The sequence below is a fragment of the Symsagittifera roscoffensis genome, chromosome 3 (assembly GCF_963678635.1).
Source record: "Symsagittifera roscoffensis chromosome 3, txSymRosc1.1, whole genome shotgun sequence".
In the NCBI taxonomy this organism is placed as follows: Eukaryota; Metazoa; Xenacoelomorpha; order Acoela; family Convolutidae; genus Symsagittifera; species Symsagittifera roscoffensis.
In genome coordinates, this window is record NC_087064.1 from 3028051 (window position 1) to 3046131 (window position 18081).

The following is an 18081-nucleotide window of genomic DNA, read 5'->3' on the forward strand; positions in this document are numbered from 1 at the left end:
TGGAAAATACAACTCGAAAAAATACAACTCACACGAGAATTATCTGACAACACAATGATCTATCAAGGAATTAGATTACCTTGTAAAAACGATCAAGGCTATTGTGACCCTACAACACGAACACAAGCAACAATTGTTTGGTTTCCCGAAGATACATGTACAACATTTCTAGTAGCAAAAATACACGCCCGAATGATAAAATTTCACAAAAAATATTTTATACAATCAATTCCATATGAAAAAGTAAATCCATCACGAAAAAAAAGTACTGATTTTAGAAACATTCACAATATAGAAAATAAATTGACACGTTTTCAAATTTATCAAGAAACAGAACTTGCATGAAAATACAGAAACCCACTTCACAAAACATAATATTCTGAACTTAATAGATTACAATATAGACAAGATATCCACGAAGACATTCGTGATCATAACATCCAAATACTCCAACAAAATAGTCTACAATTAAAATTTGAAATCACGGTTAAACTAAACAACATTGCTCAACATCCTTACCCATTAAACCCACCAAATATAACAGCTCAATCACTACCACCACTATTTATAACAACTGAAGTAATATATAAATACGACAGATATACCAAAAAGACAATTGGTTACATCACATTTTATAACCCATACGCAGGGTTATCATACACATGTATATTCTAAAAATATTAATTTTTCTTCAACTCTTTTTTCTAGTAATTTCCGACCAGAACATAAATCCTTCTCCCCGCACAGGACCCCAAGACTTATTAGTAACACATTACGATTGTGAAGAAAATGAACAAAAAACACTACACAAATATGCAATAAATCAAGTATCACAATGCGAAACAGAACCCCAAGCTATAGAAACTACAAATGTAATAGCGACACTCTATTCAAAAACCCGAGCAACAACAGTTATAGGATACAAATTCACAGCAACATTTTCCGAAAAGAAAGTACATTGTTCACAAGTCTCAAATGGAAATAAAAACCGACTTGACCACGAATCATTCTACCAGAGTAATATCGAACGACTTTTAAATCTCAATCCCGAAGATTGTAAAAAAGAGTTACTCAGACTAAATATCACAAGAAATAAAAACACCGACAGAAAGTTAGTATATTTCCAAGTTTTTGCAGATTCTGTACATCAAGCAGAACTTGAAAGATATCAAGGACATATAAAACTAGATGAAAAATACCCATACAACGGCGCACACGGAAGATTAACTTATGACATACACGATAAACACTGGATACCACAAATTGGTATAAATAACCCATCAAACTGCAAAGCAGACACAAAAAATAAAGGATATCAAGAAATAATGTTTTTCGATTGGAAAATACAACTCGAAAAAATACAACTCACACGAGATTTATCTGACAACACAATGATCTATCAAGGAATTAGATTACCTTGTAAAAACGATCAAGGCTATTGTGACCCTACAACACGAACACAAGCAACAATTGTTTGGTTTCCCGAAGATACATGTACAACATTTCTAGTAGCAAAAATACACGCCCGAATGATAAAATTTCACAAAAAATATTTTATACAATCAATTCCATATGAAAAAGTAAATCCATCACGAAAAAAAAGTACTGATTTTAGAAACATTCACAATATAGAAAATAAATTGACACGTTTTCAAATTTATCAAGAAACAGAACTTGCATGAAAATACAGAAACCCACTTCACAAAACATAATATTCTGAAATATTAATTGAATACGAAAAAAGTTTCGACATGACCACTGGAAAAAAAAAATTGACCCTTATGCCACAAGTCATCCTCTAAACGAAGGAACATCATATATACCAGTTAATTTTCAAAAAAGTAATGGTCAACCTGGTGGACATCTAAAGCCACATGACACTAGAAGCACACGTTTACAAGAACTATCACTAATGAATAATTCTTATTTTCACTATGATATTCACTTAGATATGAAATTAGACTACACAATTAGCCGAATTTTTCAGGAAATGTCACTCTCTGAATTAGAAACACTTCACCAACTATGCGAATTAGAAAGGACACAAATCCTACAATCACTTGCACTAGCAGTATTAAAAATACCCTACGCAGGATATTTACTATCAGGAAATAGATCAAATTTTTTAGACTACGAAGGAAACATTTTATGGTTTTATACCTGTACCAAAAAAGTATCACCACTATATGTTTTTGAAGATAAACGATGTTATAAAAGAGTACCTATCTTTTATAAAATTAAAGTACATTTCGTTGACACACTTTCAAGACGAACCTATTTCTGGGATACCGCAGTCCCATGTGGATCAGAAAATAGCCACAATGTAGTACAACTGAACCCTGATGAAGATAAATATTACCTTCTTACCCAATACCCAACATTAATGCAATCACTCAAAAAAATTTCACCCGAAAGCATTAGAGCTATTGCTCGAAACCCAAATATCGACTTACAGTCAATTGGAATATATTCAAAATCCGATATCCAACATCACATTAAAACACAACAATTCCAAGAATTATTAACACAAATGGACACTATACAAAGACAATCAATTGACCAAAATTTACGCAAACTTGCCGAAACAGCAGGATTTGCAGATATCTAAACACAAGATTTTAGCGGATATTTTAAAGACATTAAAGACTATATATATCTAAACGGTGAAAAATACCGACCACAAGATATCTCATCTATAAATATTTTTAGCTTTGTTACACTAAAAAATGAAATTCTTGATTATCTAGGATGGCCCTATTACATCTTAGAAAAATTGACTATTCTATACGCAATGTTTAACTTTATAGGATTTCTTTTTTCACTTTTAAAAGGAATCTATAATACATGCGCTATACACACACAGGTAAATAGACAAGCAAGTGTAACACGCATACTATTTGCAGGATTTTTTGGAATTTTCTCATCATCAATAAACAAAATTCTTTTAGACGCACAAATAAAAGAATACAATACAAAAATAGCGACAAGACAGAACACGTACGACGAAGAACATAATAATATAGAAATAACGCCTACAGCACCACAGTTACCACCCCTACCACATAACCATCCATTATCCTTGTCCCACGAAATTTTCGAAACTTAGCAATAACACATAATCCAAATTTTAGACCAACCATATCGCAAAGTCCCATACAACATAAAATGACACATCATTCACAAGATGAAAATACATATGAACAAATTATCGAACAACCCCATACCACCGCTTTTCAGTCTCAAAATAATAATTTTTTCAGCCCACGATGAGCCGACAACTTGGATCCCTACACCGCTCAAATTCCCATCCAACCAACCTCAACACTCCAATTACAATAATTCCACTTTTTGCTTTCCCGCCACCCGATTTCCCAACTAGTAATATAACATCAGGCATGAATTCAGACACTAATTCAAATATTTCAGTTTTATATTCCATTTCACAACTCAATCACCCTAATATTGAAACCCTTGATGAATTTGCAGACTCTGAACCATCTCCATCCAATAATTTTCAAACCAACTCCTCAATTTTTTCAAAACCCCCTTTTCAACCAATCCCACCAAATAACCCACCCCCATCCATTTCTACACCCTCTTATGCTTCACAAGTCACCCCAACCTACTCTTCATTTCATTCAGACCGATCATCCAATTCTCCAGATATTCCTCAAATCTCCCAAGAACTAGATTTTTTTATCACCCTACAACAACAACCATTACACCTTAACACCCCCACTATAAATCAGATTTCTTCCACAATAGAATCCTCAAACCCACCTACCCCTACACCCTCTTCAGCTTATTCTGCATCATTAGCACAATCATCCACTTCCACCGAATCATCAAATAGCACTAAAAGAGCTTATCGCACTTTTAAAAGAAAATTCCCAAACCATCCATTCCCAACCAAACCAGGAACAGCCCGTGAATATATTAATCATCCACATCACACTAACACGAAAGATTTTCTAGCAATCACCTTACATTCATTTCCACAATACACTTTAAACACCCCTCACGACACTAACGACACATGTAGTTTTGTAGATGAACATATTTTAATGCCTACACTTCATTGGACATCATACTATCATTTTACTAATCCCCTTTGCCTACCATTATCTAATACTCACAACGATATAGAAAGAAATCAAGATATGCTATATCGACTCACCACACCACTAACACATAGACAATTTACTTATATAGGATATAAAAAGTCACTAAAAACATTCACTGCACCCCGAGCTAACGAATTTACGCTAGAATATTACGATCATAACATCATCCGAACTAACCAAGACCAATTTTTAGATGATGATCGCTTCGCTAACCCACAACTAACAGAAAAATTCTTCATCAAAACACCATATGTATTTACTCTCAAAATATTTGATCGAAAATTTGATCACATCATTTCTGAAGCACTAACCGACATGCAAGCTTACCAAAGTTTTAAGGAAAAATTTCAATTATTTTCACTAACCTTCCACTTCCTTGCACCACATGAACGCGATTTGCACTGCTCACACGACATTATGTTACGCACTAAACAAACCCACACATATACATATTATCGCTTCATACAAAATCATTTTGATCTACACACTCCATCAAGACAACCACACCACCGTTTTCAGTTTCTTAACTCTAAATACACTTCACCATTTTTTCTTAATTTCACATATTGCATCAAAGATACTAACCTTCACGGTATCCTCCGCAATTATGATCCCATAACCCAAATGTATATATTTTGTCCCATCACGAAGACCCTTAACGCAGAAGAATCCAGACCCTTCCTTATCCCACATGAATTTATCCAACCTATAGAAATCCCAATATTAGAATTCATCCACAACACTAAATACAATCACAAATTATATAATCTCATTCAAAACACACCTTATGAGTTTGCAGTTGGCACTGAAGTACTAAAAACTATTAAAGCACTTCAATTGCTTTGGCCACTGCTTCAAACTAAAAACATCATTCGCATACTAGCAAAATTACTAACAAATTCCGACATCATACACGACATCTTTCCCCATGGTTTTTTCCCCGACGACTAACAGGTAAGTATAATTTATACATATTCTTCACTAATAAATTTAAATTAATACTAACCATTCTTTATTCATGTCTCATTTAGATTTTTAGTCTTCATCCCACGATCATCTGTAAAAAACAGAAAAAAAAATAAAAAATAAAAAACTTGTTAAAATTCTTCTAAAACTCTATTAATATTTTGCACTAGATAAATATAATAAAATTCATACCAATGTAGTAATTTAATTTATAAATTGTTTCCCCAAAAGCAGTAATTTTAATAATGATGAAAATTTGTAACTTAACTTTTCCCCAAAACTGGCAGTAAAATTAAAATTCTATGTAGTAAATTGATAAAACGAAAATGCAGTACTAACCTTTTGATATTTTCATTCATTCGCACAAGAATTCTATCCAAACTCGCACAGCTCGCCCACGAAGAATTGTTTAAATAATGAATTTCAGTTTCAAGTTTTCACACTCAACAACTCTAACACACGATAACAAGTTTCAAACTTTCCTTTAACCCGTTTGGAAAGGAATTATATACTAAACCAAACTAACCAACGCAGCTTACTAAACACCACAAATCATAGAATAACAGCATGGCTAAGAAAAGAAAACCAACGGTACCCAAACCGGATTAATCCAGTTTAAAACTGAATAATTTATTCTTTTGAAGACTATTATAAAGTCTAAGAAAGAAATAATAAAACACCAAAAAGTCGAAAGACAAGCCCATAACAAAAACAATTTGATTTTTGAAAAAAGGACACAACTAACGGAACATAAGAAAGACCACCATAAACCCAACATAAAAAGTTATCACATAACAGGACCTCTCACAAAAACCGCACGAAATCATACTCCCACTCCTGGCCTAACCCACCAGAGAGGACGTCCTGAGCATGCTCTATAGCCGGCCTAACCCACCGCGCTACATCCACGCTTTGTGACCACACTTCTATTTTTAATAAGAGGTACTCAAGGGTGAGTAACTCTTCAAAATAACCGAACTAAAACAAAATGCTTTTGTGAAAACAACTAACCAAAATCATAATTAAAACACTGAACTAATAAAAATTTTATAAAATGTAAATTATACCTTGCAGTATATAGATCAGCATACAACAACAAAGACGAACATCCAAAAAAAATGACCCCACTACACTCGAAAAAGAATGGCCAACCACAACCACTATGCCGTCCACAATCACAACTCAAAGGATTTAGAGTACGACTTGACTTCGCAGAAAAGGACTTCATTGAACTAGACCAATGACCACCTCGATGTTCAAGTATACGTACAGATCCGAGTAACAAGGCATCCCCTCCACGCACAATCTCCACGCCATTCCCAGACGAGGTCGAACACAAAAGAAGTTCTCTACATAAAACAGAAAAACCCGTCATAGCAAACCATTCTGAAATCAGATTGATTTCGTTGGGAAACACAGTCGTTGTCACAAGAAGACACAACGATTGATATCCATCATTCCAGCGTCCTGGAACTTCTCTAACAAGAGAAACCGGATAAGAATATGATGTTCGCCAAATACCAACGTCCATCATCCATCCTTTGAATTGCAGAAAGATAATTCTAAAAAACTCTGTAAAACCCGGATGGGTGGAACCTGATCTAAACTAAATTTTATGATTGGATAAATTAGATATTTTACCATTGTAAAGTATTTAATATTAACCAATCATGATCCATCTAACTAACAACCCACTTATTTGTAAGTGCTGAAATTACTTGTAATTTCAGCACCAGAGAGATTTGAATTTAACTTAGAAATTAGTTGCCTCTCCAAGAGAACTTCAGCAGCCGCAATAAACCAGTATACCCTAGATCTATTGAGCCTAGCAAAGACTAGTTAAACAACCTGAGACTAGATAGTATAAGAGTAAGATTAGGATCGGTATTAGACTAAGACGTTGCACGAATCTATCCGGCTGAAAATAAGATAGCGTGACGAGCAGACGGTGTACCCTATCCGAAATTACTCTATGAGTTAACCACATCGGTCCTAACTCAGTTAGACAGACATTAGTTTTTATAGTGATTGGTGGTAAAAATAAAAGATACTAAATATTTATCTTTCCTTTGATTTCGCGCTGACTCTGATTGGGTTTTTGATCTTTCTGGACCAAAAACAAAATTTGAGAAACAAAAGAAAACAGAAGTAAACTCCACATTGTTTTGAAATAGAAAAAAAAATGAAATTAAATGAGTTATTATATGAATAATGTAATGAAAAGCTCTGAAAAAAAGGATGAAATGGCATCTGATATCAACAGCTAAAGGGAGAGACAGGAGCGGCTGGGATTCGAGGCGGATTTAGGGTGCGGAATCAACCCCCTTTGGTGTTGCTTTATGACATCCATTTTCAGCCGACCAATTCTAAAATGTTTCTAAAGGCGCTCTGCTCTGAGCGCCAATAAATGCTAATTTTGAAGGGGACTACACCCTTCCTCGAGAAAATGTTAGTTTCTCCTCTGGCTGGTACAACGTCGACGTCGAAGTGTTTTGGGGAGTGAGAAATTACTGGTTTTGAAGTAACGGGCGACAACAAAGCGGTCGAGAATGTGTTTGTGTGATGACGTGAGAGTTCATCCAAGTTAAAATTCATCAAGTTAAAACTCATTCAAGTAAAAAATTCATCCAAATTTAAACGTTACTGAATTGCATGTTTCAGTCGGTGGCATTCTCGCTGCACAAGCGCCACCGGGGTCCATAGCCCCTCGGGCCATACAGCTGGGCTATGCGAGGGTGGACATGTGGAAGCGGGAGGACGAGAGTGGCAGGGCGTTCTGGGAGCCCCCCTTCGAGACTGTCAAGGTAGATTTGACCCCTGGGTACCTGCCCCCCAATATCAGTTCACAAGCTCTGGACAACAACCAAAAGTGTAAGAACATTGCGTTTTTCTGATCTAAAAATAAATGTAGAAAAAAAGTTCAAATATCATTAAAAACGATCTGTTTGTGTTCATTTGTTTTTGCCATTTGTTTTCTTCATAATCATAAATAATCAAATTGACAATAAACTAAGGATGATAAATATTCAAGATAAAAACAAGGATAGCGGGTTACTGTGCAAGTAGTACAGAATGTTCCGACCATAGTCTTTAGAAAACTACGGTTTAGAAAGTTTTTTTTCCAAATTACTGTAGTTTTTTCTGCTTGGTGTGATAAAAAGATCTGTTATAAAAATATAGTTTAGGCAAATTAAACAGTCATAGTAATGTTGGCAAATTGGACAAAAGTTTTTGCAGATCATTGACTTGAAATACTTTTAATTTTTTTTTTGAAAAATTTTCCCAATTTTCTCAGAAAACTTGAAAATTTTGGTTCTTAAGATGAACCTAAAAAACTCTAATAAAAAACTCTAAAAAATTTAGTTTTTCAAGGCCTTAAATTCGAGGTCTTAAATAAGGCATAATTCAGCTGTTCTTAGCCTGCTCATTTGCTTTATTCGCTCGAATTAAGACGATAAATCAGAAAAACAGCCGCGAAACACAAATACCGCGTAAAATAAGCTTTCGTATTGACTGAGCAGCCACTAAACCAACAAACACGTAGGTAGAACTCACAGATCCGAAAAAAAGCCAGAAACTGTTGTAATACAAAGTTTTGAGAGATTGAAGTTAAAACTTAACTTTAACACCAAAATTATATTTTAAAATAATGATCACCTTTTGCATTTCGAATGATAAAAAAAAGTTCACTAAGCCGATAAAACAAGCTGAAACTATTTCAATTAAAAAAATTATTAAAACTTAAAAAAATAATCAACACGATTTCATCATAACCCAGTATATGACACTCAGAGGCAGGGGCGGATTTAGGGGGGGCGGGGGGGGGGCGGGCGCCCCCCCCCCCCCTCAGGGATTCGACCCCCTGCCGACCCAAAGGGTCCCCCCTTTGATACTTTTTCAGAAATCCATTTTTGGTGGACCGACCCTAAAATTTTTCTAAAGGCGCCTTCGGCGCCAATATATACTAATTTAGAGGGGGAGTGCGCGCCAAAAAAAACGCAATTTTTTTGTCAAAAATTTTTCAAAAAGTGCCCAAAAACGGCTTTTTTGACTGTTTTTTTAAAAATTTGCCTGCGGCGGAGAAACTTTTGCCAAAGAGTAGGGCCAAAACAGTGCTTTGGGAGAGCTCGAAAAATCAATTTGGTCGACCTAAAAAAAAAAAAAAGGTCGTCAAAATTTTGGAAAATTTTTCGAAAATCCGCCCCCCCCCCTCGAGAAAATCCTAGATCCGCCCCTGCACAGAGGCACAGCCAAGACGAAACGGTTCAATCAAAACCGAAAGCCCAGAAACAATTATTCAAAATCTGATTTGATAAATTTACAAATATCAGAACAGTTTTCAATTATAGTACAAAACTGTTTATATTAGAATGAAAATTCATGGTTCAGAAAGTAAGCCAATTCAAAATCGTACCAGATAAAAATGCCCTTGAAAAAGTTTGTAAGGTGAAATTAGTATTAAGCAACACAGTAACAAGGATAGCCAGCTACTGTGCAAGTAGCATAGAATGTTCCCACCACAGTCGTTAGAAAACCACGGTTTACAAAGTTTTTTCCAAATTGATGTAGTTCTTTCTGCTTGGTATGATAAAAGAATCTGACGAAAAAAGATAATTTAGGCATGTTAAACAGTCATAGTAATATGGGCAAATCTGACTGGAAAAACTAAAATAAAAATTAAAAAATAAGTTCAACATTTTTTGCATAAAATTTTTGAAGTTTTTGGTTCCCCAATTGCAGCTAAAAACTCCAAAAACTAGTTTAACTTGCTTAAAATTAAGTTTTAAGGTCTTAAATTAGGCATTTCAGCTGTTGTAAGCCTGCTCGCTTGCTTTCTTCGCTCGAGTTAAGAGGAAAATTTTGTAATGTGGCTTTAAGGGCTTTAATATGATATATCCCTCAACCCAGTCCGACGATTTTTTGTGATACTTGAATTTGCGTGGAAAACAAAAACAAAAAAAAAAACTAAAACACCTGAATACAAAGTTCCTCCCCATTTTCAATGGACAGAACAATGAGGTTATTTTCGTTCAACTCTTGGCCGACACTAACAAAAGGCTCCTTTACAAACATTCGGCTCTCTGCAACAAATAGAGAAACAATTTCTGTCATTTTTTCCCTCATCTTAACAGTATTAACAATATTTTGACATCTTGATAAAATATTACCTTGCTTTTAGTTGTGTTGGCGAGTGATTGTTCCTACATTGAGTGCAATATCTTCAGGCCGGATGACCGCATTACCCCTTCTCCTTCTGGCACCCCAAGAGGTCGAAGGTAAATACAGAATTATAATTGAGGCATTTACTGATAGCTCGACGAATTCAGTGATATTCCCTGGAGTTTTTTTAAAGGGAACAGTTTTTCCAATTTTTTTTGAAAATTTGAGTTATAACCGAGGTGGTTAACTCATAGAGTAGTTTCGGATAGGGTACACCGTCTGCTCGTCACGCTATCTTATTTTCGGCCGGATAGATTCGTGCAACTTCTTAGTCTAATACCGATCCTAATCTTACTCTTATACTTATCTAGTCTCAGGTTGTTTAACTAGTCTCTGCTAGGCTCAATAGATCTAGGGTATACTGGTTTATTGCGGCTGCTGAAGTTCTCTTGGAGAGTCAACTAATTTCTAAGTTAAATTCAAATCTCTCTGGTGCTGAAATTACAAGTAATTTCAGCACTTACAAATAAGTGGGTTGTTAGTTAGATGGATCATGATTGGTTAATATTAAATACTTTACAATGGTAAAATATCTAATTTATCCAATCATAAAATGTAGTTTAGATCAGGTTCCACCCATCCGGGTTTTACAGAGTTTTTTAGAATAGTCTTTCTGTAATTCAAAGGATGGATGATGGACGTTGGTATTTGGCGAACATCATAATTCTTCTGGGTTTTTGTGTTAGAGAAGTTCCAGGTTCAATCGCTGTGTCTTCTCATGACAACGACTGGGTTTTCGCAACAAACTCAAATCTGATTTCAGAATGGTTGGCTATGACAGGTTTTTCTGTTCCATGTAGAGAACTTCTTTTGGGTTGACCTTGTCTGGGAATGGCGTGGAGATTGTGCGTGGAGGGGATGCCTGGTTACTCGGATCTGTACGTATACTTGAACATCGAGGTGGTCATTGGTCTAGTTCAATGAAGTCCTTTTCTGCGAAGTCAAGTCGTACTCTAAATCCTTTGAGTTGTGATTGTGGGCGGCATATTGATTGTGGTTGGCCATTCTTTTTCGAGTGTAGTGGGGTCATTTTGTCTTTGGATGTTCGTCTTTGGTGTTGTATGCTGATCTATATACTGCAAGGTATAATTTACATTTTATAAAATTTTTATTAGTTTGGTGTTTTAATTATGATTTTGGTTAGTTTTTCACAAAAGCTTTTTGTTTTAGTTCAGTTATTTTGAAGAGTTACTCACCCTTGAGTACCTCTTATTAAAAATAGAAGTGTGGTCACAAAGCGTGGATGTAGCGCGGTGGGTTAGGCCGGCTATAGAGCATGCTCAGGACGTCCTCTCTGGTGGGTTAGGCCAGGAGTGGGAGTATGATTTCGTGCGGTTTCTGTGAGAGGTCCTGTTATGTGATAACGTTTTATGTTGGGTTTATTGTGGTTTTTCTTATGTTTCGTTGGTTGTGTCCTTTTTTCAAAAGTCAAATTGTTTTTGGTATGGGTTTGTCTTTCGACTTTTTTGTGTTTTATTATTTCTTTCTTAGACTTTATAATAGTCTTCAAAAGAATAAATTATCCAGTTTTAAACTGGGTTAATCCGGTTTGGGTACCGTTGGTTTCCTTTTCTTAGTCATGCTGTTATTCTATGTGTTGTGGTGTTTAGTAAGCTGCGTTGGTTAGTTTTGTTTAGTATATAATTCCTTTCCAACCGGGTTAAAGGAAAGTTTGAAACTTGTTATCGTGTGTTAGAGTTGTTGAGTGTGAAAGCTTGAAACTGAAATTCATTATTGAAACAATTCTTCGTGGGCGAGCTGTGCGAGTATGGATAGAATTCTTGTGCGAGTGAATGGAATATCAAAAGGTTAGTACTGCATTTGCGTTTTATCAATTTACTACATAGAATTTCAATTTTACTGCTAGTTTTGGGGAAAAATTAAGTTACAAATTTTCATCATTATTAGAATTACTGCTTTTAGGGAAATAATTTATAAATTAATTTTCTACATTGGTATGAATTTTATTGAATTTATCTAGTATAAAATATTAATAGAGTTTTGAAGAATTTGAAGAAGTTTTCGATTTTTTATCTTTCTTTATTGTATTTTGCAGATGATCGTGAGATGAAGACTAAAAATCTAAATAAAACATGGATAAAGAATGGTTAGTGTTTTATTTTAAATTTATTAGTTAAGAATATGTATCAATTATACTTACCTGTTAGTTGTCGGGGAAAAAACCGTGGGGGAAGATGTCGTGGATTATGTCGGAATTTGTTAGTAACTTTGCTAGTATGACAATGATGTTTTTAGTTTGAAGCAGTGGCCAAAGCAATTGAAGTGCTTTAATGGTTTTTAGTTCTTCAGTGCCAACTGCAAACTCATAGGGTGTGTTTTGGATGAGATTATATAATTTGTGGTTATATTTAGTCTTGTGGATGAATTCTAATATGGGGATTTCTATAGGTTGAACAAATTCATGTGGGATAAGGAAGGGTCTGGATTCGTCTGCGTTGAAGGTCTTTGTGATGGGACAAAAAATATACATTTGGGTTATGGGATCATAATTGCGAAGAATACCGTGAAGGTTAGTATCTTTGATGCAATATGTGAAGTTAAGAAAAAATGGTGAAGTGTACTTAGAGTTAATAAATTGAAAACGGTGGTGTGGTTGTCTTGATGGAGTGTGTAGATCAAAGTGATTTTGTATGAAGCGATAATATGTATATGTGTAGGTTTGTTTAGTGCGTAACATAATGTCGTGTGAGCAGTGCAAATCTCGTTCGTGTGGTGCAAGGAAATGAAAGGTTAGTGAAAATAATTGAAATTTTTCTTTAAAACTTTCGTAAGCTTGTGTGTCGGTTAGTGCTTCAGAAATGATGTGGTCGAATTTGCGATCAAATATATTGAGTGTAAATACATATGGTGTTTTGATGAAAAATTTTTCTGTGATTTGTGGGTTAGCGAAACGGTCATCATCTAAAAATTGGTATTGGTTAGTTCGGATGATGTTGTGAGCGTAATATTCTAGCGTGTATTCGTTAGCTCGGGGTGCAGTGTATGTTTTTAGTGACTTTTTATATCCTATATAAGTTAATTGTCTATGTGTTAGTGGTGTGGTGAGTCGATATAGCATATCTTTATTTCTTTCTATATCGATGTGAGTATTAGATAAAGGTAGGCAAAGGGGGTTAGTAAAATGATAATATGATGTCCATTGAAGTGTAGGCATTAAAACGTGTTCATCTACAAAACTGCGTGTGTTGTTAGTGTCGTTAGGGGTGTTCAAAGTATACTGTGGAAATGAGGGTAGGGTGATGGCTAAAAAATCTTTCGTGTTAGTGTGATTTGGATGATTAATATATTCACGGGCTGTTCCTGGTTTTGTTGGAAATGGATGGTTCGGGAATTTTCTTTTGAAAGTGCGATAAGCTCTATTAGTGCTATTTGATGATTCGGTGGATGTGGAGGATGTTGCTAATGATGCGGTATAAGCTGAAGAGGGTGTAGGGGTAGGTGGGTTTAATGATTCTATTGTGGATGAAATCTGGTTTATAGTGGAATTTTCAAGGTGGAAGGGTTGTTGTTGTAGGGTGATAAAATTATCTAGTTCCTGGGAGATTCCGGGAGTATCTGGAGAATTGGATGATCGGTCTGAATGAAATGAAGAGTAGGTTGGGGTGACTTGCGAAGCATAAGAGGGTGTAGAAATGGATGGGAGTGGGTTATTTGGCGGGATTGGTTGAAAAATGGGTTTTGAAAAAACTGAGGAGTTGGTTTGAAAATTATTGGATGGAGATGGTTCAGAGTCTGCAAATTCATCAGGGGTTTCAATATCTGGGTTATTGAGTTGTGAGATGGAGTACAAAACTCAGATATGTGAATTAGTGTCTGAATTCATGCCTGATGTTACATTATTGGTTGGGAAATCGGGTGGCGGGAAAGCAAAAAGTGGAACTATTGTAATTGGAGTGTTGAGGTTGGTCGGGTGGGAATTTGAGCGGTGTAGGGATCCAAGTTGTCGGCTCATCGTGGGCTAAAAAAATTATTATTTTGAGACTGAAAAGCGGTGGTATGGGGTTGTTCTATAATTTGTTCATATGTATTTTCATCTAGTGGATGGTGTGTCATTATATGTTGAATGGGACTTTGTGATATGGTCGGTCTAAAATTTGGATTATGTGTTATTGCTAAATTTCGAAAATTTCGTGGGACTAGTGATAGTTCTTGTAAACGTGTGCTTCTAGTGTTATGGGGCTTTAGATGTCCACCAGGTTGACTTTTACTTTTTTGAAAATCAACTGGTATATATGATGTTCCTTCGTTTATGTTCCTTCGCACCAGATGAGTTATAACCGAGGTGGTTAACTCATAGAGTAATTTCGGATAGGGTACACCGTCTGCTCGTCACGCTATCTTATTTTCGGCCGGATAGATTCGTGCAACTTCTTAGTCTAATACCGATCCTAATCTTACTCTTATACTTATCTAGTCTCAGGTTGTTTAACTAGTCTCTGCTAGGCTCAATAGATCTAGGGTACACTGGTTTATTGCGGCTGCTGAAGTTCTCTTGGAGAGTCAACTAATTTCTAAGTTAAATTCAAATCTCTCTGGTGCTGAAATTACAAGTAATTTCAGCACTTACAAATAAGTGGGTTGTTAGTTAGATGGATCATGATTGGTTAATATTAAATACTTTACAATGGTAAAATATCTAATTTATCCAATCATAAAATGTAGTTTAGATCAGGTTCCAAATTAGAAATTTGGTCGACCTTTTTTAGGCAGACCGAATTGACTTTCCGAGCTCTTAAAATACTCTGTAAAGACGATTTGGCCAAAAGTTTCTGCGCCGCAAGCAAAATGAAACAAAAAACCGAAAATTTTGACCAAAAAATTAAGTTTTTTTGACATGCGCACCTCCTTGAAATTTGTATGCATTGGCGCCAAAGGCGCAAAATTTTCATGAGTCGGCCGAAAATCAATGTTCTAAAATGGTACCGAAAGGGAAGCCCTTTGAACACACTTGCCAACCCAGATTGAGGGAGGGCTGCTCCAAATGAATCGGATCGTAGCAACATTTAAAAAAAAAATTTTTAAATGGTTAAAAGAGTCAAAAGTTAACGAGGTTGTATAAAAGTTATAACTTATTGAAAGTGATACTTGATACTTGAAAAGAAATAAGTGCTAACTTTTGTTTTGTTTCTTCAAAAAAGTTAACCATATCTCCAGAATACAATGAATTTTAAGTTCTAATTTTAATTTCTAGGGACCAGATATTTCCTAAGCGCACCTTCTGGACCCCGTTTAACCTGAAGACTCTGGAGTCTCTGCCAGCTGTGATCTCCAACCAGGATGACTTCGACATCTACATAGACCAAGTGCGGTTCCTGCCTGACAACTGTCGCATATGCAAGGTACGGTGCGCGACAACTAGCTACAAACATATAAGCTCACGTATACCCGGGTTGACCCTATACAAAAAAATGCTTATCATACAATTCCATTTAAAAAAATGCTTATCATACAATTCCATACACAAAAAATACTTATCATACAATTCCATACAAAAAAATGCTTATCATACAATTCCATGCATGGGTTCTATAGAAAAAATGTTTATCATAGGATTTCCATTTATGAAAATTGTATAAGCATTTTTTTCATTGAATTTTTTTGGATATTTCTTTTCTTTTTCAATTGATTTTGCTAATAATTTGTAAGATTTTTTGAAGTCATTTCAGATAATGGTGAGTTTATCTCTAATTCAGGTCACTGGGCGGATCTTCAAGTCTGAGTTGGACCTGGCTGACCTGGAGGCGTTCCCGGATCTGGACTCGGACGCCAGAAGTCCCCTTTTCCACCACAGGTAATCAAACAAATGTTCCCGTCTTCAAATCGATGCCAGACTTTGTTTAATCTCCCGAAACCCCAGAGGGGTTTTTTCTTGTAAAAATTTGACTCACGATATCTGATCAAAGAAAAAGATTTGGCAAACTGTTACAAATATTATCGTTCTTCTTACTGACCAAGTAAAATCGACTTCAACTACTTTTTGAGTAAGTAATCACGTCGCGCCAAATGACTAAGTTGAATTGACCTTTTATTACACTTCTAAGCAAGCAAATTGTCAACGGTTTTTCGGGTGTTAACAGCATTTACATTAAAACTAACTAGTAGGAAAAAACTTCATCACTAGGCATCCTGTAGTTCCGGATGGTCGTTATCCAACTGTAGTTATGTTCATCCGTCAGTTCCACAGCAAGCAAGACTATCAGAGCCCTGATATTTCATGTTACGAGAGTCAATTGCGCTTCTCTGTCCGCAAACTTTGTTTGCCGTTTTGGTTCATCAAAGTATTGATTTATTGAATCGTATACCTAAACCGCTAGCGTTAAATCGATAAATTGTGATCTGCAGGTCTTTGGGTTTTATGCGAGCACCGTTCAAATATTGTGGCTAGATCATTTTACTTTTTATCTTATAACCAATCGGTACAGTTTGAAAAACTAGTCATATACGCTTGTTGTTCCGACTTTCGATACGAAAGTTACGGAATATTTGTGCTCGGGGTGGGTTTTTTTTTCTTCAGACAAATTTCGACTTTTTAACTAGCCATTTTTGACGGAATTTTTTTATATCATTCGAAAGGTACTGTTGTCATGAGCTCAAATCTGTGATCATTGTTCGTAAAGTTATGGGGGTTTAAAGATTACCATTTTGGCCAATTTGGGACAATTAACGCGCGATATATTTCGCGCTATGAACGCGTAAGCGGAGATTTAATCCGTCTTAGAAATCGTTTCAAATTGGTTAAAAGAAGTTTATTTGCCATAATTGGTTTGTTACAAGGAGCGAAATCTATCCTTTTGTACTTTATATGGCGTGTGGGGGGATGATTTCCATAAAAAATTTCAAATTTGAGAAAAAAAAAATAATTTTCATTTTGTTTTATTACATTTAATTTTTTAATGTTATTACTGCTCCATAAACCTTAAAAGGCAGTCGGAACATTCAGGGCTTCGCCCTGATACGAGCAGTCTTGTTGTTATTTGTTGGGAAATCGAAAAGAGTGGAAACCCCCCTCCCACTAACTCAGACGGCTTATCTTTCTTATTTGGTTTATAACGTTGTACAACCTTGCCCGCAAAATTAACAAGTTGGTAGCGGTGTCGACTATTCTAATTGGATTGCAGCCCAAATTTTTTACATTTTTAATTTCTGCGGTTTACGTTCCAATTTCTGCGGTGGTGCGAGCAAAATTCATTGAGCTCTATAAATGCACGTATGAAACGTCTTCGTTTCACGTTTTTACGTCCTGCTGCCAGAAATAGTCGTTACGGTGAAGTGGGTAGCAAATTGGAGCTCATAATCAGCTAGGATAACACCTCGTTAGGATCCAGTGAGCTAAAACGTTTAAATCCGTGTATCAGACTGCATTTGATGCTTCCGAAACACCGCTGTCGAGACAAACCGCTTCGTCGGAATATTCCGTGCCACTTCAAAAAAACTCTGGTTTCTCATTGGATAATGCTTTTTCTAAATATCGAATTAGATGCAAATTACAGTCAAGTTTCCTAATGTTTTGATAACAGATCTCCTGGCATAACTTCAATGCCTGTCCGGTATTGGCGTTTCCTTGAGCAAGCTAAGTGCAATAAAAACGGCTCATTCCGATCCTATTGTCAATTTTTGCCAGAATAACATTTGAAAACTTTGACCGATTGTTAAACTTACTAAAACTCACTACAGCATTCTTACTTACTAAAGCATTTTTCATGCCCAATTTTGTAAAATTACTACATAAATGTTGTACAGCAAAAAAAAT

The 18081-nt window shown here is 35.6% G+C and overlaps 2 protein-coding genes across 3 annotated transcripts in view; one reads left to right on the forward strand and one right to left on the reverse strand.

Annotated features, from left to right (window-relative positions):
* The window catches only part of LOC134841320 (uncharacterized), a gene marked incomplete at its 3' end in the record, with an annotated part of 41901 nt that extends 25779 nt beyond the window's left edge, over positions 1 to 16122 (forward strand). Inside the window, 4 exon segments of the mRNA XM_063857224.1 lie at positions 7752 to 7961; positions 10270 to 10366; positions 15523 to 15670; positions 16025 to 16122. Of these exon segments, the coding sequence (XP_063713294.1) occupies positions 7752 to 7961; positions 10270 to 10366; positions 15523 to 15670; positions 16025 to 16122 (553 nt within the window).
* LOC134842848 (EKC/KEOPS complex subunit Tp53rkb-like) overlaps positions 1 to 18081 on the reverse strand; it is a 391122-nt gene that overhangs the window by 180439 nt on the left and 192602 nt on the right. The window lies entirely within an intron of this gene.